This window comes from Dasypus novemcinctus, chromosome 24, assembly GCF_030445035.2.
Source record: "Dasypus novemcinctus isolate mDasNov1 chromosome 24, mDasNov1.1.hap2, whole genome shotgun sequence".
NCBI classification, from domain to species: Eukaryota; Metazoa; Chordata; class Mammalia; order Cingulata; family Dasypodidae; genus Dasypus; species Dasypus novemcinctus.
This window is the reverse complement of record NC_080696.1, coordinates 48,812,680-48,835,102: the sequence shown is the minus strand read 5'-3', so window position 1 is coordinate 48,835,102 and position 22,423 is coordinate 48,812,680. Positions and strand designations below refer to the sequence as shown.

Here is a 22,423-nt window from a genome sequence, read left to right as displayed (position 1 = left end):
AGAACACGTGGGGAGCCTGGGCTTTAACTCCCACCTGGCAGTAAAGAGCTGGTGCTTGCTCTCCCAGCTTTCTGGCCCAATTTCAGCAGAGGCCTACTAAAATAGATTGAAATGGGATCGATATTCTTAAAATACAAAAAAATGTCTATGTTACAAATGAAGAAAAATTCTCCACACCAAAAACCAGGAAAATTTCAACTTGAACAAGAAAAGAAAATCAACAGATGCCAATACTGAGATCATAGTGATGTTGGAATTATCTGACAAGGATTTTAAGACAGGCATTATAAAAATCATTCAACGAGCAACTACAAACATTCATGAAATAAATGAAAAAAATAGAAAATTCAGCAAAGAGGTGGAAGGTATAAAGAAGTAGGGGAGCAGATGTGGCTCAAGTAGTTGGGCGCCCACCTCCCACGTGGGAGGTCCCAGGTTCGGTTCCTGATGCTGTTGAGAAATAAAAGTGTAACCTTACAAAATACCTAACAAATCACTCCTGCCCCTGCTTCAGTAAATCAGCCTGTGAAAGTATAACCTTGTAGAAAGATATCAAGTGAATGACTCCTGCCCCTGCTCTTGTAAATCAGCCTGTGAAAGCATGGCCGGGCAAGAAGATATCAAACAAGTGATGTCCCCTGCTTCTGTAAATCAGCCCACAACCTTGCAGCTGCATTCTGCCTCTGTAACCTCCCCTGCTTGGAAAATTTCACCTAGCAATGTGTTAGCCAATGAACAAAAGTTATGTTGATTGCACCTGAAATCCTATATAAACCTATGAAAACTGAAAAACAGGGCTCAGAATTTGGAGATTGACTCTCCTCTGGGCCCACGCATAATAAAACTGTTTATCCACCTTTCTGGAGTGCCAGTTGTGAGTCTCTATGGTTCAGAACTCCTGGCTTTGTTGCAACAGAGCCTCCTGAAGAAGATAAGCAAGACAGTGAGCTGACACAACAGGCTGGCACAGCAAGCTGACGCAACAAGATAATGCAATGAGGAGCCATAGCAAGAGACAGAACAAGCAGGAAGTGGATGTGGTTCAAGCAATAGGGTGCCTCCCTCCCAGACAGGAGGTCCCAGGTTGTTTCTGGTGCCTCCTAAAAAAGAAGGTGAGCAGACACAGAGAGCACACAACAGACACAGAGAACAGACAGGAAGCAGAAAAATGAGGGGGCAGGGAAGAAAGAAAAGAAAAAAAGAAAAGAGAAGAGAAGAAAAGAAAGGAAAAGAAATCTTTAAAAAAAAAAGAAGCAGCAAACAAAAATCTTAGGACTGAAGATTAAAGTAATAACAACAACAACAAAAAAACAAACCTTACTAGATGGGCTCAATAGAAGAATGGAAATTTACAAAGGAAAAAAATTGGTGAACTTGAAGATAAAACAATAGAAATTACCCCACCTGAACAACAAAAAGAAATAAGCCTAAAAAACAAGAACAACAAAATTAAGCAAACAAACAGAAAAATAGAGCCTCAGTATCCTGTGAGACAATTAAAAAAGATGTAATATTTGTGTCATTAGACACAATATCCTTGGAAAAAATATTTGAAGAAATAATGACTGGAATTTTCCCAATTTTGGAGAAAGAAACCTACAGATTCAAGAGAATGACCCAAAATATAAACCTAAAGAAATCCATGACAAACCATATCTTAATTAGATTTTTGAACACTAAAGTCAAAGAACTGTGAGAAATTATAGCTTATCTATAGGAAAACAATAACTCAAATTACATATTTTTTTACTAGAAACCATGGAGGCCAGAAAGAAGGGAATGACATTTTTAAGTACTGAAAGAAAAAAATGTTAGTCCCAGAATGTTATATACAACCAAAGAATACTTCAGGATGAAGGTAGACTCAATACATTCTCAGATGAAGGAAAAAGTAAGAGACTGGTGCCAGCAGACCTACCCTACAAGAATGGCTAAAGGAATTTACTCAACCATAAAATAAATGGTAAAAGAAGGAAACTTGAAACTCACAAGGAATGAAGAAAGAACAGTGAAAAGAATAAAACTATGGGTAAATATAAGACTCTTTCCTTTCTTAAGGTTTCTCAATTATGTTTGATGGTTGAAGCAAAAATTCTAACATTGTTAGATGTGGTTCTCAACATACATTGAGGAAATATTTAAAACAATTACATTATAAAAGGGGGAGAGTAAAGGAACCTAAATAGATGTAAGGTTTCTACACTTGAATCAAAGTAGCTAAATGTCAATACCAGTTGACCGTGATAATTTATGTATGTATGTTATAATACCTAGAGTAACTACTAAAAAATCTATACATTTGAATGTGGTTTAAAGGGGAAATTTTAGGTTTATACGTAACTAGAATAAAAAGTTTTTAAAAACCACATAGGACAGTACAACACAAACAGTGAACCCTATATAAATGGTGGACTATAGTTAATAGTACAATTATATAATGTGCTTTCATGCATTGTAGCAAATGTACCTCACTAATGCAAAGTACTAATAACAGGATGGTATAGGGGAACTCTGTATTTTATGCATGATTTTTCTGTAAGCCTACAACTCCTCTAATTAAAAGCAAAACAAAACCGGGAAGCAGATGTGGCTCAAGTGATTGGGCTCCCGTCTAACATATAGGAGGTCCAGGGTTTGATTCCTGGGGCCTTTTGGTGAAGGTGAGCTGGCCCCAATGGAGAGCTGGCCCATGTGGAGTGCTGGCCCACAAGGAGTAATGACCCATGCAGCATGCTGGCCCATGCAGGAGTGCTGGCCTGCACAGCAAGATGATGCAACACAAAAAAGACACAGAGGAGAGACAATAAGAGACACAGCAGACCAGGGAGCTGAGGTGGCACAAGAGATTGAGCACCTCTTGCCCACTCTAGAAGGTCCCAGGATTGGTTCCCAATGCCGCCTAAAGAGAAGACAAGCAGACACAGAAGAACATACAGCAAGTGGACACAGAAAGCAGACAGCAAGAACAAAACAATGAAGGAGGGAGAAATAAATCTTTTAAAAAAACTATACAAAGAGATATACTCAAAAACAGACAAATACAAATGGAATTTTTTAAAATGTTCAAGTAAACTACAAGAAGATTGGAAAAATGAAACAGGAGTGAAAGATGAAGGGAACAAGCAGATTTAAGCCCTAACATATCAATAATTGCATAATGGTCTAAATGTATCAGTTAAAAGTCAGAGACTTGTGGAATGGATAAAAAACATGACCCAACTATATGCTGTCTACAAGAGCTCACTTCACATATCATGATATAGGTAGGTTTACAGTAAAAGGATGGAAACATATACCATTTAATCATTAGTCCAAAAAATGCAGAATTGGCTATATTTTTATACTATTTTTTAAAAAGATTTATTTATTTTATTTCATTTATTTATTCTCCACTCCCCCCCCCACCCTTGTTGTTTGCACTCACTGTCTGCGGTCAGCTCTCCACGGTATTGCAGGACAGCTTGCCTTCCCCAGGAGGCCCAGGAAATTAAAACCTGGGCCTCCTATATGGTAGATAGGAGCCCAATCATATGAGCCACGTCTGCCTCCAGAGTCAGATAAAGTAGACTTTGAGGCAAAGTAAATCACAAGGACAAATAGGAACATTATATATTGATAACAAACCATGAAGAAGACATAGCAATCCTAAATACATATGTACCAAACAAAAGATCATCAAAATACATAAAGCAAAACCAATGAACTGGAAAAAAGAAATTGACAAATCCACAATCATAGCTGGAGACTTCAACATACCTCTCTCTTACCAGTTATAGAAATTCTAGACAGAAAAGCAGTAAAGACATGTGCGAACTTAACAAATATATCAACAAAAGGATCTAACTGACATTTAGAGAATAATCCATCCAACAATACAAAGATACACATTCTATTCAAATACCCATGGAACATTCAGCAAGACAAACTATATCCTAGGGTATAAAATAAATATCAAGAAATTGAAAAGAATCAAAATCATATAGCCTGAATTCCCTGACCATAATTGAACCAAACCAGAAACCTGTACACTAATGTTCTTAGTAACTTTATTCATAATTCCTGAAACTGGAAACCAATCCAGATGTCCTTTGACTGATGATTAGATAAACAAAGAGTAGAATGTTTACACAATAAAATATTACTTAGCAATGAAAAAAAAAGAAACTACAGAAAACTCAAATGCATTTGTTAAGTAAAAGAAAACCAGATTTCAAAAGGCTACATACTGGGAAACAGATATGGCCCAACAGATAGAGCGTCCGCCTACCATATATGATGTCCAAGGGTTCGATACCCAAGGCCTCCTGGCTCGTGTGGTGAGCTGGCCCACATGCAGTCCTGCTGCACACAAGGACTGCTGCCCCATGCAGGGTTGCCCCCGCATAAGGGTGCCCCGCATGCAAGGAGTGGCCCCTGCACAAGGAGAGCTGCCCCACGTGAAACCGCAGCCTGCCGGAGTGGTGCCACACACATGGAGAGCCGATGCAGCAAGATGACACAACAACAACAAAAAAGAGACACAGATCCCCAGTAACGCCTGATGAGAATACAAGTGGACACAGACACCGAGGGATTACTACCAAGTACCAGCTGATGATGATGTGACTGGAGAATGACCTTGAATAAAAGGGTCAACTCAGACCAGCAGAATATCTCAGCCTACATGTAATATCAGGAGTTAAAAATGCTTTTGACCCTGAATAAAAGGGGGAAATGGAAAGGACAAATGAGTTTATATGGCTATGAGTCTCCAAAAAAGAGCCGGGAGGTCATCAGTGGGGTTGCCCTTATGCACACCTCAGCAGAGTCCCAGAGACAAATAAAGTAGATACAACCCCAGGTATTGATTCTTCTGAGGGCTACAGAGACCCACAAGTCCTATGGTCATGGCAGATGGAGTTCAGTGCCATGTCAGTTGGCCCTACTTTGGAGTTTGTGGTCCTGAGTATGATGGAGTTGGACTCAGGTGTGATCTTTGTTCACAAGCCTCTCCTGTCACTTTTACCAGACCTGTGGTTGGTGCTGGGGTTTAGTGTATACTCAGGGGACCTGAATCTCTGGACTCCCCATGTGATAGCCAGGCCCTGAGCCTCAACAGACTTGCAACTCCTACCCTCTGGTTTATTGGACTTACCCCAGCCAGCTAACAGGGAGGTGAAGAAGGTCAACCACCACACCAGGGAGCCAAGAGTGCCTGCAGCTGCAAACAGGAGAATTGCATCCATCATCCAAGTGGTATCGAAGCACCCTCTCGATACAGAGGTGGAGTGGACATAGCCATCCCAGGGTTCACAGAATGGAGGAATAGAGTATAGATTAGAGTGGACTTACTGATACTCTATTCTGGAACTACTGTGATTAATAATGGAAGTAAATGTAGCACTGAGATGGAGAAAGTGGCCATGGTAGCTGCTGAGGGTGGGAATGGGAACAAGAGATGTGATGTGGGGGCATTTTCAGGACTTAGAGGTGTCCTGGGTGGTACTGCAGGGACAGTTTCTAGACATTGTATGTCCTCCCATGGCCCACTGGGTGGACTGGGGGAGAGTGTAAACTGTAATGTGGACCATTGACCATGTGGTGCAGCAGTGCTCAGAGATGTATTCACCAAGCGCAATGACTGTCCCATGATGATGGAGGAGGTTGTGGTTATGGGAGGAGTGGGGTGAGGGGGGTGGGAGGGTCATATTTTTTTAATGTAACATTAACAATAAATTAATTTTAAAAAATTAAATTAAATTAAAAAAACACAAGTGGACACAGAAGAACACACACAGCGAGTGGACAGAGAGAGCAGATAACTGCGGGGGTGGGGGGGCAGGGCAGGGGAGAGAGAAATAAATAAATCTTTTTTAAAAAGGCTACATACTGTAGGAGTCAATTTATATGACGTTTTGGAAAAGCAAAGCTAAACGAACAGAAAACACATGAGTTGTTGCCGTAGGCTGAGAGTGGGAGGAGGGGTTAGGGGTTCACAACAGAGTAGTGCAAGGGAACTTAGACAGATTATGAAACTAACTGTTCTATATCTTGCTTGTGGTGGTTACACAGCAGTATGTGTTTGACAAGTACATAAAATTGTACACCAAAAAGGATGAATTTTTGTGTAAAAATATACCTTGATATAGCTCAGTGGTTGAGTGCCTGCTTCCCATGTCTGAGGTCCGGGGTTCAATCCCTAGTACCTTCTAAAAAAAAAGCAGAGAGAGAAAAGAGAAAATAAGAGTAGAGGTTTCTCACCCAAGAGCCTTGGCTTAGTCCATGCGGCTTACCAGCAGTATGTCAATGGGCCAGGCTCTCTCTCCATGGATGCTGGGGTTTCCTGTGTAAATGGGAGGATCAATTGAGCTAGAATGTGGAAAATTGCTCTGTGAGCCTCTGCTGGTGTATAAAGTCTGGTCATGGAGAACCCCTAGGCCCCTTGGGGATGAACTGCTTAGGGGGCCATGGCTTCAGAAAGGAGGAAGCAAGTGAACAGTGAAAAGTCTGAGCTAGAACAGAATGGCAGAGGAAGCCCGGCAGGCACTTGCCTCAGTTGACTGAGTCCTTCCAGTGTTCTCCAGGACCTTGAGGACAATTGCCACACTCCTCAGCTGGGTTTCCCAGTCCTTGGCAATTTAAATCGCTTCTCCAGCTTCAGCTCACGCCACACTTGGCCCCTACTTTCTATTCCAGCTACATATGACTATTCATGAGTCCCTTCCACACCTACCTTCTTTCACTCCTCTCTTCTGGAAATGCCCTGCCTACCTCACACCTCTTCACTCCTCATCACCATCTCTAGGAAGACTTTCCTAACCTCCTCAGTCTGGACTGGGGGCTCCTTCTCTATGCTCCCACAATCCCTAGGATTATCCTTAATAGATAAAGCTATTTATTTCATTTTTCAACAAATGTGTACTGGGCTGCCTGTTACATGCTAGATTCTTTTATTCTAGCTCTTAGAATAGTGCCTGAGATGGAGCAGGTACCCAATAAGTGACATGAATAAATAGATAAACATAGTCTGGGAACCCCTGGTTTCTTGGGTTGAACTGGCAGGCCTGGGTTAGGTTTCCAGCTCCACCATTATCCAGCTGTGTGGCTTTGAGTCTTGGCCTCCTCATTTAAAAAGAGGGAACAATCCTCTTACCTCACAGGGAGGTCGTGACAATGTATGCTGCTGCCTGGAATCTACAAGGTTTCTTCAAAGATGGGAGTTTCCTCCTTACCCTCCACCCCTGCCACACATATGCTCCTTGGAGACCCAGCCCTGCTGCTGTCACACATTTCAGTGATGTCACAGGTCCCCTCCCTGGGAGCTTTGGCACAACCATCCTGATGCCCAGCCTGAGCGCTGGCTAAACTGAGACAGGCAGGGTGTAGGAAGTGCCTGGTACCAGTCTTGCTCCATCTGTCTTTGAGGCTTTACAGCCCCAGCATGAGACCATCGGTAAAGAAGAGGCCCAAGAATCGAGTGATTTCCAAGGTTGGACTTTGAACTTGGACCTGGGAGGGGGGGGGCGGCTGAGGGATGAGCCCCCTAGTGGGGACCTTAACAAGAAATCAAACTTTAACAAAGGCAGGGACTTTTCAGCCTGGGGAGAAAGAGAAAGGCGAAGGGTGAAGGGAGGTCCCAAAAGTTAAGAACGGTCTCCCCATTTCTGCCCCCCAAATCAAGGTGACAGGAACTCTTCAATCTAGGGCTGATCACTCCATTCAGAGCCAAAAGAGAGGCATATGGAGGCATTCGGGGGTTCCTCCTGTGCTAGCTCTTTCTCTGTCCCACAGATACATTATGAGGAACCACAGGACACGATACATCATTCTGTCAGCAAAGTAATTCAGCGGAACCGACTTAAAATGGTGAGATGCCCCACTGTGGCCCACATTAGGGGAGCCTGAGCACCCACACAGTGCTGATCCTGCTTGCCAGGCTGAATGACCTAGAAGGAGTCACCAGAATCAGCCCTGAGCTGAGCTGAATCAGAGGCAGGGTGGGGAGTGGGAGGCTATCCCAGGACAGCCACAGAGTCTTTCTCTGGTTGTCTACTCTGGCAGGTATTAAAAAACTTGTCGCTCTTGAGGCTACTCAAGAGCTGGAACCCCAGGATCCAAGAACTGCACAAGCTGGCTAAAAGGTGTTGGAATTCACTGTTCAGAGTTCCAAAGAACCTCCACATCTCCAGGTGAGCTTGGCCCATCCATGGGCCCCTATATTGAATCCAATGATGACAATGATATATATCTTTACCGGCACTGTGCTAAAGGACTTAGAAAACAGGTCTAATTTTCTAGAGACTTTAGGAGGAAGGTATTACTAACTCTCTAACCCTATTTTGCTGATGAGGAGACTGAGGCTCAAAGAGGTAAAGTGACTTGTCCCAGCTAACCGACTGGTCAGTGGCAAAGCTAGGATTTGAAGCCATTGCTGTCTGCCACCATGGTCATAATCATCCAGGTAAGGGACTGAACCCACAACCTGGGGCACTGAGCAAGAGGGGTCTCTCCAGTCCCCTCACAGCAACACAACCTGTAGGCTGGCCTCTGAGGTCTGAGTACTACTTAATCTTGGGAGACTCCGTTTCCTCCTCTGTCAATCACATCAGGACAGTAAAAAAGCTGACATTTACTAGGCAGCTGCTAAATTCCAAGTATTGTGCTAAAGCACTCGACAGGCATTTTCCTGTCGCATTTATTCTCCACAACAATCCTATTAGGTAAACAGAATTATCCCAGTTTTACAGGCAAGGAAATTAAGGCTCCGAGAGGTTAAACTTCTTGCCCCAAATCATACAGATGGTTAAGATGTGGAAGCAGAATTTGAGTCCCAGTTTGTCTATCCGCAAAGCCTGTGGCTGGGACCCGCTCTGCTGCCGCCCTGCCTCCTACTTTACAGAGCCCTCGTGAGGCCCCCCGTGTCTGCCTATAGGGGCACTTGCGGCCACTGTTATCATCTTACTGTCTTCAGCTTGAGTCTGAGGCCTCACCTCACTCAGCACACCCTCAGGCAGGCCAGTGCTGCCCCAGGGGCTCTGCAGGGGGCGCATTCTCTTACCTACGCCTTTTGGGCCAGTCTTGCTTCTGCACTTGTACCTCTGGTTAACTCCACCTCTTGGGCTCCCTCTTGGATTTGGCCTTCTAGACTCAGGCCATGAGGAAACACTGTGCTGAAAGGAGCAGGGTCACCTGTCTCACAGCTTCCCAATGTCTTAATAGCAGCCAAACCTCTTCAAATCTCTGTCCCCAGGCTACCAGTTGTATTGCTGGTGGGGTACCTTGCTCTTATTCTGAGCCTCCCAGGGCAGGGGTTTGGGGTGGGAATTTGAGGCACCTCTTCAGAGCCCTAAGGTTTCTCAGAACACAATTTTGGAAACAAAGCAAAACAAAACAACCTGGGATAGTTCACCCTCTCAAATGAAGTCCAGAGGGGCAGAACCCTGACCGAGTGGCAGATGCAGACGACAGGTATCCTGTTCCTGTCTACTAGTTGCTGCCTCCCACCTCCCAGACCTCTCACATCTCTTCCATCCATATTTATCACATCCCCTACCACCAGGCACACAGCCTCTGGGTAGAGAGGAACTTTCTTTTCAGGCTCTCTCTAGCTCTCTTAACAGGCACCGTTGAGCAACTGTCTCAGGGCTAGAGGACCGGGGCCTTAGTTCTGATCTGCTGACTGCCTTTCCTCTCCCTGCTAGGCATGATGTCTGCAATAAAGGGAAACAAAATGATGAAGAGCTCCAAGAGGCTGAGTGTCCCAAGGAGAAACTGGAGTCCATTATGTTAGAGTTCACAGGGGAGCCTAAGGAAATGAAGCCCAAGGTGGGGAGGAGGGTGAGGGACAAGGCAAAGAGGTCACCCAAAATGCTGCCACAGCAAGAAGAGCAGGTAGAGCCTGAGTTCCCAAGGACATCGACAAGTCATAGCCTGACTGATTACTCTGAGGCTCTGGGGCACCAACTACCCACTGAGAACCGCAAGGTCATCTTCCTGAAGACCCACTACCACAGAACTCCCATGGGGGACATGATGCAGCTGGATGTAGCTGACCAGTGGATCTGGTCTGAGGGTCTGCCCACACGAGTCCATCTCCCAGGGCCCCGGGTGATGTGCAGATCCTCTACCCTGCGCTGGGTCAAGCGCTGCTGCACCCGCTTCTGCTCTGCCTCGCTGGAGCAGCCTATGTGCCATCCTTACACGGTGTGACCACAGCCGCTGTCGGGCCAGGGTGAGATGCAGGCCCCGACCTGGGCCCCAGAGTCAGAGGGCTCAGGATCCCGGAGTCTTGAGGGCTATGGCTGGCAGTGCTGGGGGGCACCACCTTCATGCTCAGAATGAAAACTCAGAAAGGGGGAGGTCAATGACCAAGGCCACGAAGCAGGGCAGTGCTAGGCTGGGGTCTCAGGATCTAACCAGGGGCTCTGGGAAAAGAGGAACACTGGAAGAGTGGCTAAAGGCGGGTCATCCCATTGCCTGGAGGCCTTGGAATCTCACAGTCTGAGGTCAAAGTAGCAGGTTCAACAAATCCCAGAATGGGAGAAGTGAGGCGCAGGGTGGTCAAGTAGGGCCCTGGCCTATCCCATTCCCCCTTCGACCAAATCAGTTCTCATTTATGTTTTATTTATTCATGCTTCAAATAAGATTTACTCTAATCGGAAAGCTCCTTAGCAAAACAAATAAAAGAAAAATACTTGAGCCGCCTTACGGGAGAATTGAGGTCCCAACAAAAGAAGGGGCGGTTGGCCTGGGTGTAGCGCTGTAAGGGAGGCTTCCCCTTCAGCAGAGCCAGCGAAGCCAACCTGTCAGACACCGCCGAACCCTGGTCGATGCTGCTTCCCCGCGCGGCAGCGCCCCCTGGGGACGGTCTTAGCGCCTAACATCGAGGTCTCTGTGCTGGCAGGTGGTGTGACCCTAGATGGGTGCCAGAGGTGCAAGGAGAGGGCAGAGATCGCACAAACAGCTGACGCGAGGGATGGGCGGGGAAATTCACAGTCTACAAATAAAATCTCCCATATGGTAATGATGAACACTACCGTTGGCCTCTGCTTGTTTGTCTGGGACTGGGCAGGAGGGGGGAAAGAGGACCTCACCCCCAGGTCCCGAGGGTCAGCCTAGAACTCCGAACCAAGAGTTGTACCCTCCCCCACCTCCGTGAGCTGGCCTCCTGAGTGGCTCACTCTTCTCTATGAGGTCAGAGAAGGGGGGCGTTTGTCATGTGCTTCCTGGGTGTCAGGCGATGCAGGGACGGAAGTGACTTGCTCACACTCACACAGGAAGTGGCTGAGACAGAAAAAGGGCGGGAAGACACAAGAGCTTGCCCAGAAGTCGCCTGGCAGAGCCCGGAGCGAGCATTCAACCCTCCATGCATATTGATTGCTCCCTGATTACTGCGGTGTCAGGTGTCAGTAAATGGGGTCAGCTGGGCCTTCAAATGTGCCCCGCCCGAGTCACAGATCCCAGCAAGCACCATGTCAGGGGGGAGACTGGTACTGCGTCCACTGCCCCACTCTAACACAGCACATTCACCCTCCAAGCCCTGGCGGACCCCTCCTGTCCTCCGAGGGCGCGGGCGGGGCGGGCGTCTTTTCTTGGAAGGACCGGGATCTTCCTCTGTCGGGAGCAACCACAGGCCCTCCACAGAAAAGAGGAAAACCGAGTGGCCCCGGGTTTCTCCGGTTACAATTCTCCATAGTCCTCCTCGAGGCAGGCAGCGCCGGGTGGACGCTTCAGGGGTACAGCGAAGCCCCCGTGGGACGCCGAGCTCTCCAGGTGGAAGTCCAAGTAGTGAGGAAAGAACCCCAGATTCGTGGGAAGAACCCGCCCCTCTCCACTGGGATCCCCACTGGTGCCGATGGTGAGTGCGCATCGGCCGGGCGGGGCCGGCAGAAAAGCGAGTGCCAGCCGGCAGGGTGCTGTGCGACGCAGCCTGAGCCACCCCGGGTGCAGAGACTGACTGTTCGGCGCGGCACCGCTGCTGCTCAGTCTCCGTAGGGCAACTGGGTGCTCCCAGCCCCTTGCTTGGCACATCCAAGGCCGTGCGGGGGCGGGGGCGGGGGTGCTCCGCGCAATTTGCGCGCGGCGTGCTTCTTCGGTGTACTCTCCCCTGCCACCTCCCCCGCAATCTCTACTCGAGCAGATACCACCTGCGCTCATGTCCGGTGCAATCTCTGCCCCAGTAACCGCCACTTCATGCTGTCTTCCGGCTCAGCTTGCTCTCCAGCCCATTTCCTGACAAGTCGCCACTTCAGTGCCCCTCCTAGGTATCACTGTACCCATCAACCATGGGAAATAATCTCTACGCGATCTTCCTTCGCAGACATTTTCCACTTCATCAGCCTTCCCGTGAGCTTCAGTCCTGCGCATGCTATCAGTGGGCGATCAGGGCAGCATGTCATGTCCCCACGCAAAAACTGAAATTTCTGGGGGGTCCCCAGCACTAGTCGTATTGGGAAACCGCCAGGGGAGCCAAGAGTGGGGGATGGAGAGGCGTGGGCCTGAGCGAGGTTGGCACCTCTCCACTTTGCCCCACAGGGAGCCCGAGCTGGGCAGGGGCTGTCCACCCGGAATGCTTTGAGTATATGGGGACCTCTCTGCCTGTGCTGAGGCTGGAATCCAGCGTGGCCAGGGTAGGAGCCTGGGCAGCCTCCTCACTGCTCAGGCAGGGTGTGGTGAGTGACTCCCAGTAGCGCACTCCTAGACTTATCCCCAAATGCAGTGGCACTTGTGCCTGGGAGACCCTTGAAGCTCTGGGGCCCCTGTGCTGCCGACATTGGGAGGGGTTCCACACTTGCGCACTGATGGCCCTCAGGGACTGGCAGGAGGAAACTACCCTGATCTGGGAGTCACTTAGGCTAGAGTCCAGGAAACTCCACTTCCAGGAAAGCCTGGTTAAACTGTGCACCCTCCATGACTCAGGACCTGGAGCTTTCCACTTCACCCCTGGTGCTGTTGGCTGCTAGCCATCCATGCTTCCTTTGGCTCTGACTTGGGCTGCACTGCCTAGAAGCTGGGGTGAGAAGCACCATCTGAGCCAGACATCTTTATCCTTTCTTGTCCTCCTTCCAGGTTATGAGCTATTTTGAGCACCAACTATGCACTAGTCTCCACTTCTTTCTCCAAATGGCCCCAGTTCAAGTGGTAGGTGGGATGAGGGGAGGTCCAATTTCAGACCACTAAAAAGCCAAGAGAGGCGGCAGACTTGGCCCAGTGGTTAGGCCATCCGTGTACCACATGGGAGGTCCGCGGTTCAAACCCCGGGCCTCCTTGACCCGTGTGGAGCTGGCCCATGAGCAGTACTGATGCGCACAAGGAGTGCCATGCCACGCAGGGGTATCCAAGTAGGGGAGTCCCACGCGCAAGGCGTGTGCCCCATGAGGAGAGCCGCCCAGCGCAAGAGAAAGTGCAGCCTGCCCAGGAATGATGCCGCCCACATGGAGAAGTGACACAAGATGATGCAACAAAAAGAAACAGATTCCCGTGCTGCTGACAACAGAAGCAGACAAAGACGACACAGCAAATAGACACAGAGAACAGACAACCGGGGTGGGGGGAGGAAAGGGAGACAAATAAATAAATAAATAAATCTTAAAAAAAAAAAAAAAGCCAAGAGAGACACCAACTTAACAGTAGGCTGGAGAGAGCTCTCTGACCTAGGTATCATCCTTCATCCTTCGGAAATTTCCTCCATTCTTATCTTCACTTGGAAACCTGTGGCCATGTTAATGTACTGCGTATCAATTTTTCTTAGGCCAGTAATGTTATAAAGTGCCAAATATTCTCAGTATTTAAAACAATAAAGTGGTAAAGATTGTTTAACCAATCCAACTTTATACATCCTTCATTATTGTTTTCTTCAGAATAATGAGTTAATCAATGCCATGACCAGAGTTCATATCCTGGCTCTGCCATGTTCTAACATGCAACCAGTTTCCTCATCTGTAAGGTACAGATAATATTTCCTATTTCAGAAGGCTTTTGTGAGGATTAAATGAGAAAGGAGATAATAAAGCACTTTTCCCAGTGCTGGATACTTATTAAGCACACAATAGCTATAATTTATTAATATTAAAATGACAAATATATGTCACTGCTCTTGCCCAGTCCTCTATGGAACTCTCCTCTAGAAACTGTCTTCAATATCACTTTAGAAGTTGTAAAAATCTCATTAAGGTCACATTTTTTATGCCCAAGTGTCACTCAGCTCAGTCACTATATTGTTGAAAAAAATTTGGTTCCCCTAACTTTTGGCAGTTTCCAAAATCAAATTAAATTAACACTCAAAGAACAGAGAATTGCCATCACAGATGATATGTAAAAGAATGTGTACAAGTTCCTGAAGGAAACTCCCAAAGGTATTCCAACCACAGCTGGAGCAGCCATCATAGCTGATCAAGGAAGACCACAGCCACAAGATGTGACTGTTCTGATGCCTTTCTCAAAATAAAGTCGGTCATGCCTTTAGATTTTGTGGTGTCTGGGAGGAAATCCTCTGACCCAGGGGAAGTCATCACAGCTGGTCTTATCTCCTGGGTCCTACAACCAGAATTGTAAAGTCCCTTTAACAAGCTGCTTACTTCCAGCTTCACCAGAGCACCCTTAATTACTAAGGTGCCTCATGCTAGCATTTTCCCAGCCTCCTCCCAAGCATGTTCATTCTCAAGCCTTCATCCCATCACCCTCAACTCCCTGCTCTGCAGTGCTGAGAGCCAAGAGGCTAGAAAAACTCATCTGTGTGATCGTAATAAAACCAAAAGCTGAAAGCTATCAGCTATCCTGGGCAGTTCTAGAGAAACCAAAGAGGAACAATAATGGTTTCAATGCAGAAGTGAGTCTAGACGAGAGTGTTCTGTGGACAAATGTTCACCCAAGGGGTAACAGAAAAGGCTATAGGTAGAAGACATGGAACTGAAGTATTCCTGCACTTACAGTATTTTAACCAAATGAAGGTCTAACTCTGGAGCCCAGGAAAGGAGAAGGTGGCAGTAATTCTTTTCAGCTCTCTTGCCTGGGTGTTCTGATCTCTTATTACAAATTAAGTACAAGCAGACCCGTGGAAAATAGTGTATTTATGTACATAGGGAGGACAGCTACAAGCCCCTCACAGAGTAAATTCCACCCCAAAGGAAAATCTTAGTGGCAAATTCCTTTGTCCCTCGGCAAATCAGCACAGCCTGGACTGGAAGGTTGGGTTTCTTATCTTTCAGTCCCCATATTCCCTTTGTAAATATGAGAAAGAAATTGATGCCAGAACTGGAGTCCAGTGGGAGCTGGGGTGCCTATTCATTCCCAGGGAATAGGCAGTGACACTTTTATGACGATTAAACTGGGAGCAACGCTGGGATTCTTCTCTGGATCCTATGGCCTGCTAGGTTGAGCTGGTAGCGGGTGGAGAACTGGAAGAAAATCAGTCATGGGTCCATGGGTGTGCACACACATACATGTGGTAGGGCACAGGTTGTGCATTTTCCTTGTGCTTGATGACTCCATCTGCCATCCTCTCCCTAACAGCAGCCTATTACTTTGCACCTACATCACTTTCTGTGGCTATGGATCCAGAAACCAAGTATTTCTCCAAACAATTGATGTGGTTCAGCCACTTGGTGAAGGTAATAGGTGTCCCAGGGAGGTAAGACAGATGACTAGAAGAGTGATTTGCTCCAATCAGAAATCCTTGATTTTTTTCTTTTTTAAAAATAACAGGCTGGTGACAGGTACAGTGGCTCAAAAGCGACATAGTTCCAACTCTGCTAGTACCTTCAAAGAGGTCCCCTTTCTGGCCTTCCTGACACCAAGGGCTTCAGCAGACAGAGGCCATTCTTGCAGCTGTGATCCTGACTGCTACTTGCCTTCTTGGTGGGACCTCACTACCTCTCTCATACCAACTGAGACGTCACATTTCCAGGGTTCCTCTCAAACCTGGTTTGGACCTCATCTGGAGGGTCTGAGCACCCAGCAGGGTGTCCAAAGAGCCCAATTCTAGACATTGGATTTAGGGGCTGAGTTGAGGGGGATCTCCTTGAGCTCCGTCCGCATGCACAGGTACTCCCCGATGACAGCCATGAGTGCAATGCACACAGCTTGGACAAGCCACCAGGTCAGCGCCGAGGGAAAACGGGAGCTGTAGAACCAGCAGCCCAGAAGGTGAAAGAAATGGACAGTGACAGTGAAATCCAGACACTGCTTCCCTCGCCGGATGAAGTACAGCAAGCCCAGGGCACTGTGGGGAGAGGACAGCAGCGAGTTGTCACTGGGATGTCCTGGCTTTAGATTATTTGGGGAAGGGATAAATATGATGATCATGTAGTGGTCAGAAGCCAGCAAGATAAATGTGAAGCAAGGTTACAATATTACGTGCCTAGAGGAAACTAGCAGGAAATATTGAGAGTTCATCAGACTAGACAGAAGAAAAATAGAAGTACAAGCTTGACAATAAATGATAATTGTCACTCAGGGGGATCCTAGGGATTGATAGGGATTGTGGCACCCTGAAGCATACATGTTTCATTTAAAGTGAAGGGAGTAATAGCTACTTGCTTCTAGGCAAATGTTGTCTTACTAGAAGGTTGGCCTAGAATCAACAGATCTTCCCATTTTTCAAGGGAAGCCAGGAAACTGGATTCTTTTATATGAAATATCCTGATTTTCAACTAAGTAAAAAAAAATGTTTCAAATACCATATGTGGGCTATGTGAGCCAAAGAGAACATATTTGGAGCCAAACTTAGGCCAAAGTTAGCCCACCAGTTTTCAACCTCCAGTAGAGGACAGGAATAGTAATGATGTAACACGACATTCTTCTAAGTACTTACTGTATATTAAACTCATTTAATCCTTACAACTATGAGATGGGTAATATTGTTAGCTCCATTTTACTGATGAGGAAACCATAATGTAGACATTAACTTGTCCAAGGTCACTAGACTGGTGGTAAAGCTGAGAGTCAAAGCCTCTTAAGCCTGCCTCCAGAAACCAAGATCTTAATCACTGTGCTAAACTGTCTTCAAGAAATAGGCAATGATTGTGAATGATCTTAGAGATTATATGGTCCAACCCCTCAGCGTACAGAGGAGGACCTCAAGGCTCAGAAAAGAGGGAGGTAATTTGGCCACTGACATATGGACCGAGAATAGGACCCGGTTCTCCCAACTCCTGGTCCAATTCCCTTTCAGGGAAGTGATCTGAGATGGAAGCTGTCCCACAGGCAGCACATAGTGACGTAAGAACTTTCCAGTCAAGTCAAAACAGCTATGGAGGGAGCCCCATAATGGAGCTGGTCCCAGAATTGGCCTCTGCCACCCACTTTAATTCACCACTCCTCAAGAACAAGCGCCCAGCCATGTCCAGATTTAAGAAGTCAGTCCCAGTGCTAAGACCCAAAAAGCCAGAGAACAAAACCTATGATACTCACCAGGTGAGGGCATTGAGGATGAAGGACATCATGGAGAGCCGTCCTGGAGGGGTGGAGAAGCCCAGGATCTGAGGGGGAATCACAAATGGAAATATGCTGGAGAAGTGACTTGGCAGAGGCCCAGGCTCCAGGATCCCAGCAGGCCTCCTAAGGAACAAGCATTCTTTCCAAAGCACAGAAGACAATGGCCAACAAGCTATTTTCACAGACATCCATTAAGGAATCACATTTGACCCTCATAGCAGGAGGGAAGGGATTATTATCTTCACTTTACAGCAGAGGAAACAAGAGCTCAGAGAAGTGAAGTAACCTGCCCAAAGTGATAAAGTAACAAGAGTAAGGTGTAGAACAGGAGTCAGCAAACTATAGCCCAGCAGGCAATACATGTATTTTTGTAAATAATGTTTTACTGAAACACAGCCATGCCCATTTGATTACATATTGTCTATGGCTGATCTTGTGCTACCAACGCTCAGTTGAATAGACCTGACTTAAAATCTTTACTATCTCGCCCTTTAAGAAAAGGTTTACGAGACGTCAGGTTGTATGCATCGGATGCTCAGATGGCTCTTCCACAAAGCCCAGTATTCCTACATGCCCTTCCCAAGAGAACAGACACACCTAGGAGGCTACTACTGGGTACCCGGTGGATGTGCAATCCCACACCACCCCTGACACAAGACTATTGAATGCCAAACATCCCTGCACAACACTTTCAGCTACAAAGCTCTGAAATCCATTATCATTTTTTCCTCACAACCAATTTTATTATTGTTGTTGTTATTCCTTTTTGGATAATAACTTACCCAAGGGCTACACAGAGAATAAGCAGCAGGAGCAAGACTTCATCCCAGGACTCCTGACTCCAACAACTGTGCTAATTACTATACACTACAGCTGCCCCTCAGCTACAACTTCTTAGGCCTCCGTTACTATATAAATCACTTTAATATTCCTAGGATCCTCTTGGCCTTATAACATGGAAGAGTTATTCTGACCAGTTTCAGAAGAGGAAATAGGTTCAGAAAAGTAAAGCAACTTGCTCCAAGGTCCCAAAGCTAGTATGTCTGAGCCTAGATGGTACCCTACACCTTTCTGAATCCAAAGTACAGGCTCTTTGTACTGAAGCCCATGACTCCCGTGATACCAGTTTAACGATTCTGCAGATGGGAAAACAGGTCCAAAGAGGGGACAACACTTGCCCCATGTCACACAGCAAGTAAATAGAACTGCAACTGAGCCCTGCCTGACTCCAAAGTCCAGGCTGTTTCCATTATACCTCCATGAATTCTCTTTTATACACCCCTCCCTAATTTGGCAGCCAAGAATCCGAGGCTCAGGAAAGTGAAGACACTGTATCAGAGTTGTCTGGAACGCAGGCTTGTCTTATTATAACATCCTGGCCCCTTCCTTTGTACTAATCTGCCTCTCTGCTGTCAGTCATCCCATTTAACGGATGGGGTAGCTGAGGCTCAGAAAGGTGGCATCACTTTCGAAGGGCCACAAAGCAATAAGCCCAACTAGGAGTGGGCCCGGTAATGTCGGACCACAAAGCCCACTCAGTGAAGCCGAGCCCTGCCCGCTCCGGCCCGGGGACCCTACCTCAGCGTCGAACATCTGGTCCAGCGAAGGGCTGCTGCGCACCAGCCCGTCCACCAGCGCCAGCCACAGACCCAGCGAGCCGTAATAGACGGTCTGCATGAGGACGATCTGCGACATGATCAGCAACGGATCCCACACGTAGCTGCGGAACTGGCCCGCCATGCCGGCCCGCGGGGCCCAGCCGCGGCCCGGGCTTCCGTCAGTGCCACCGCGCCATGAGCCTCAGGCCGCCCCGGCACCTGCAGGGGCAAGCACCGAGCCTCAGCCAGCCGGCCGTCACCATGACAACGCCGCCCAGCCCCGGAGGAGGGACTGCCACCGACTGGACGAACCCATTCCGGGAGCGGAGGGGAGGGACGAGACGGACAGACCCATTCCCAAGGTGAGGGGAAATCATGCGCGTTCCAACTGCTCCGCCTCCGCCCTAACTCAATCTCCTCTGGGGTGCACTCACCAGTGACGGACTCGAGGACCGAAGCGGCCGCGCGCGTTCAGGACTCACCCGCAAGCCCCAGGAACAGTGCTGACAGACAGGACCATGGAGGAGAGGCCGTCCCAGCCTAGAGAGGCAAGGCTAGGGCAACGGCTGCAGCAGCAGCAGCAACTGCGTAGGAAGGTAGCATTTCCGGACGCGGTGGAGGGGTGGAACCCATACTGCGCAGGCGTGATGGGTGCAACCTTTGGCTAAACCAACTGAACGAGGGTACAGGCAGCCGGGGAAAGAAGTGAGCACATGCGCAGAAAGAAGACTGAAGACGAACGGAAGTGAGGCAGTAAAGTGGTAGAACGTGTGTGCCCTCTAGAGGCCAATCTTGAAGGAAAGGACAACGGAAAAGAAGGGCGGCCATAGGAGAGGGTTCAATGTTTGGGAAGTAATGAGGTTGGTGTTATTTGCAGCTTAGTTAGATTCTGCGATAACTTGAAATGAACCTATTAGCTGTTTTGTATACATATATATGCATTACTTTATTACTACTTTTGTCATGACTACTTTTTTGGGGAGGTACCGGGGCTTGAACACAGGACCAGCTACACTCACTCCTTTGAACTATTAGCTCTTTCACGTATATGATTCTACAACCGTTCCTCTTTTATAGGTGATTAAACTAAGGGCTACAGAAGGAAAGCCACATACTCCCTCACAGGCATAAAGTTGGTAGCAATGCTCGTACTGAAATGCCGGTGTTTCCAACACCGCAGGAGTTTTTACAGCATTGATTTGTGCCGGAAGGGTTAGGACACATAAAAATGAAATCTTGTCCCCAGACACCCACAGTCTAACTGTATCAGAAAGGCAGCGTGGTAGGTGTTTTGTAAAGTGTATCCAATGGAAAAAAGCACAGGTTCTGAAGTCATACTTGGGTGCAAATCCTGACTCTGCCTGCGGTCGTGACTGTTTTCTCTCTGCCTTTCCTGAGTCTGTATAGTGTGGCCAAGCAGTAAATATTTGCTGAATGAATCAAGAACAGAAAAAGGACAACAAATTAATGAGTCACTTTCATTCTTGCCCCAGCAAACCAAAGCCCCTCAAATTCATTGATCCTAGGTTCTCCCTTTCTGGAATAGAGAGGGAGTAACTGGTTCTACAAAAACCTGGGTTTTAGAGTCAGCTCTACAATTCTTTGGCTGTATTTCAAGCAAGCCACTTCCTTCTTTAAGCCTCAACTTCCCTGTTTAAGAAATGAGGAGGTGGCCAAGATTAGCATTTTCCAATATTTAATCTGCCCTCAGCTAATTATTTTCCCATTTAAAAAAACTTAGCAAAGACATGTAACTGCCAGTCAGAACTTCTGAATAGCATGTGATACTGCGTTGATACAATTCCAGACAAAAGTAAAGAAACTGGAACTTTATCAGGGGTAAGTATGTGAGTTCCCTTATCATTTGGAAATACTGTAAACAGTTTGCTTGGATTCCAGTTTGGAAGTCATGAGGGACCAAAGGTGCTTTCCAGTTCAACTGTTCTTTTGGACTTCTCAATGCAGAACAACAAATAGATTTTCAAAGCCCTCTGGTCCACTGATTACTCACATGATATAGTGTTTCTGAGAAAAAAAATCTGTTTATTAAGTGCCTACATGATATTGTTAAATCCTCTAAATCCCAGAAAGTAGATATTATCCCCTTTTTAAGGTATGAAAACGGAGTTCAGAGGGTTGTATGACTCTGCCTAGGTCAGAGAGCTCATAAGAAGCTGAGCTGGGAGTCAGACCGAGGCCATCTGACTCCAAACACCAACATGCCCCTAGAGGAGGAAAAGAAAAGAAAGAAAGGAAGGAGACAGTGAGTTAGTCAGGTGGTGGGGTAATGGGAAGAGAAATAGAAACAGTGAATCCCTCTGCCTAGGGTAGCCTGGGGTGAAGGATTAGGGAGAGATAGGCGAGAAGCTCAGGAAAAAGCACTTCAGCCGTCTGACCTAATTCCTACAAGCAGCAGTTCCGCCTTCCGGGTAGGTGCTGGAATGTGTGGCTCTTCCTGGAGTTTGCCGATTGATTCTCCTCATGGCTGGGCCCTGTCCTGCTCTTCCCCAACAGGGAAGGCCTTCTCTACTTATTCCCCTGAAATGGAAAACTAAGGTAGTGTGAGGCCTAAACGCTTTTGGCCCAGCTGGCAGGATAGCTAGTGTCTGATGTCATCCCTGGAGCCTAGAGCTGGCCTCTTGGAAAACCCCACCAGGCCAGCAGATCAGCCTCCTGCTGTTTCCTTTTCCCTTTGGGTTTTCAGCTCTTGGGTTCTCATAAGAGTGAGCCCCGGAAATGGACACCATCCTCTGTCTCAATTTGGGTCCAATAAGGAAACCAGGAGTTTGGGAAAACCACAGCAATTCTTCCAACCCCCTTTGTCCGTTTTGGAAATTTGGCTGTGGGTAGCCTGGAGAATGATAATGAATCACAAAGCCTGGGATAGAGCCCCACTGGCTTGCTGTGTGACCTTGAAGAAGTCACACAGCTTTAGTATCCCTAACTTTAAAATGAAAGCGGGGACTTGAACTCCCGATTTCCAAATGCAGGTGGCTCCGTGCCATCTAAATCTGAGGGACATTTTACATATTCGGATTCCCAGGCCTTATTGCAAATCAGTCTGAATCTCGGGAAGCAGAGAGTAAAATTCCTGTATTTAAAGAGCTTCCCAAGTGATTCAAAGATGCAGCCACATTTGGTAACTATGGAACAAGATGATCTGTAATTGACCCCAAACCAACTCCTCTGTCTAACAGAAAATTGCCCTGCGACCTTGGTATATCCATGGCTTTCTCTGGGCTTCGGGGAATTTTTCCACCCGTAATATGAGGGGGTTGGACTAGAATAGCAGGTCTCCAAGGGCCCTTCCCACACTGCCAAGTCTGTGGTTCCAAACTTATGAATGAAATTTTAAACTTTAGGTTAGCAGCAGAGTGATGAACAGCCACAGGCTAGAACAAACTGTCCTCTGA

The 22,423-nt window shown here is 47.2% G+C and overlaps 2 protein-coding genes across 8 annotated transcripts in view; one reads left to right on the top strand and one right to left on the bottom strand.

Moving 5' to 3' along the window:
- The window catches only part of SYS1 (SYS1 golgi trafficking protein), a 47,233-nt gene extending 27,457 nt beyond the window's left edge, over positions 1 to 19,776 (bottom strand). For 4 of the 7 annotated variants that reach the window (XR_011647341.1, XR_011647340.1, XR_011647339.1 and 1 more), the window contains exons 1-3: positions 19,445 to 19,776; positions 18,991 to 19,229; positions 17,389 to 17,456 (exon numbers count right to left, since the gene is read on the bottom strand). Coding sequence is in view for 3 of the 7 variants with exons in the window: in XM_058287142.2 (XP_058143125.1) it covers positions 17,389 to 17,456; positions 18,991 to 19,152 (230 nt within the window). In the remaining 4 variants the exon portion in view is untranslated. Of the gene's footprint in view, positions 1 to 15,028; positions 16,199 to 17,388; positions 17,457 to 18,990; positions 19,230 to 19,444 lie in introns of those variants that run through there. The other 3 variants (XM_004469841.5, XM_004469842.5, XR_011647342.1) reach the window with 3 other exon arrangements.
- TP53TG5 (TP53 target 5) lies at positions 7,281 to 11,009 on the top strand. The gene is made up of 5 exons (XM_058287138.2): positions 7,281 to 7,468; positions 7,771 to 7,845; positions 8,041 to 8,168; positions 9,681 to 10,210; positions 10,883 to 11,009. The coding sequence occupies exons 1-4, from the start codon at positions 7,421 to 7,423 to the stop codon at positions 10,186 to 10,188; spliced, it is 759 nt and encodes a 252-aa protein (XP_058143121.1). The 5' UTR covers positions 7,281 to 7,420; the 3' UTR covers positions 10,189 to 10,210; positions 10,883 to 11,009.
- Positions 19,777 to 22,423: the final 2,647 nt, after the last annotated feature.

Coding starts and splice junctions, on each gene's coding strand:
- TP53TG5 (XM_058287138.2), top strand. CDS start 7,421: ATGAGACCATCGGTAAAGAAGAGGCCCAAGAATCGAGTGATTTCCAAG. Junction 7,469..7,770: donor AGAATCGAGTGATTTCCAAG/GTTGGACTTTGA, acceptor TCTGTCCCACAG/ATACATTATGAGGAACCACA. Junction 7,846..8,040: donor AGCGGAACCGACTTAAAATG/GTGAGATGCCCC, acceptor CTACTCTGGCAG/GTATTAAAAAACTTGTCGCT.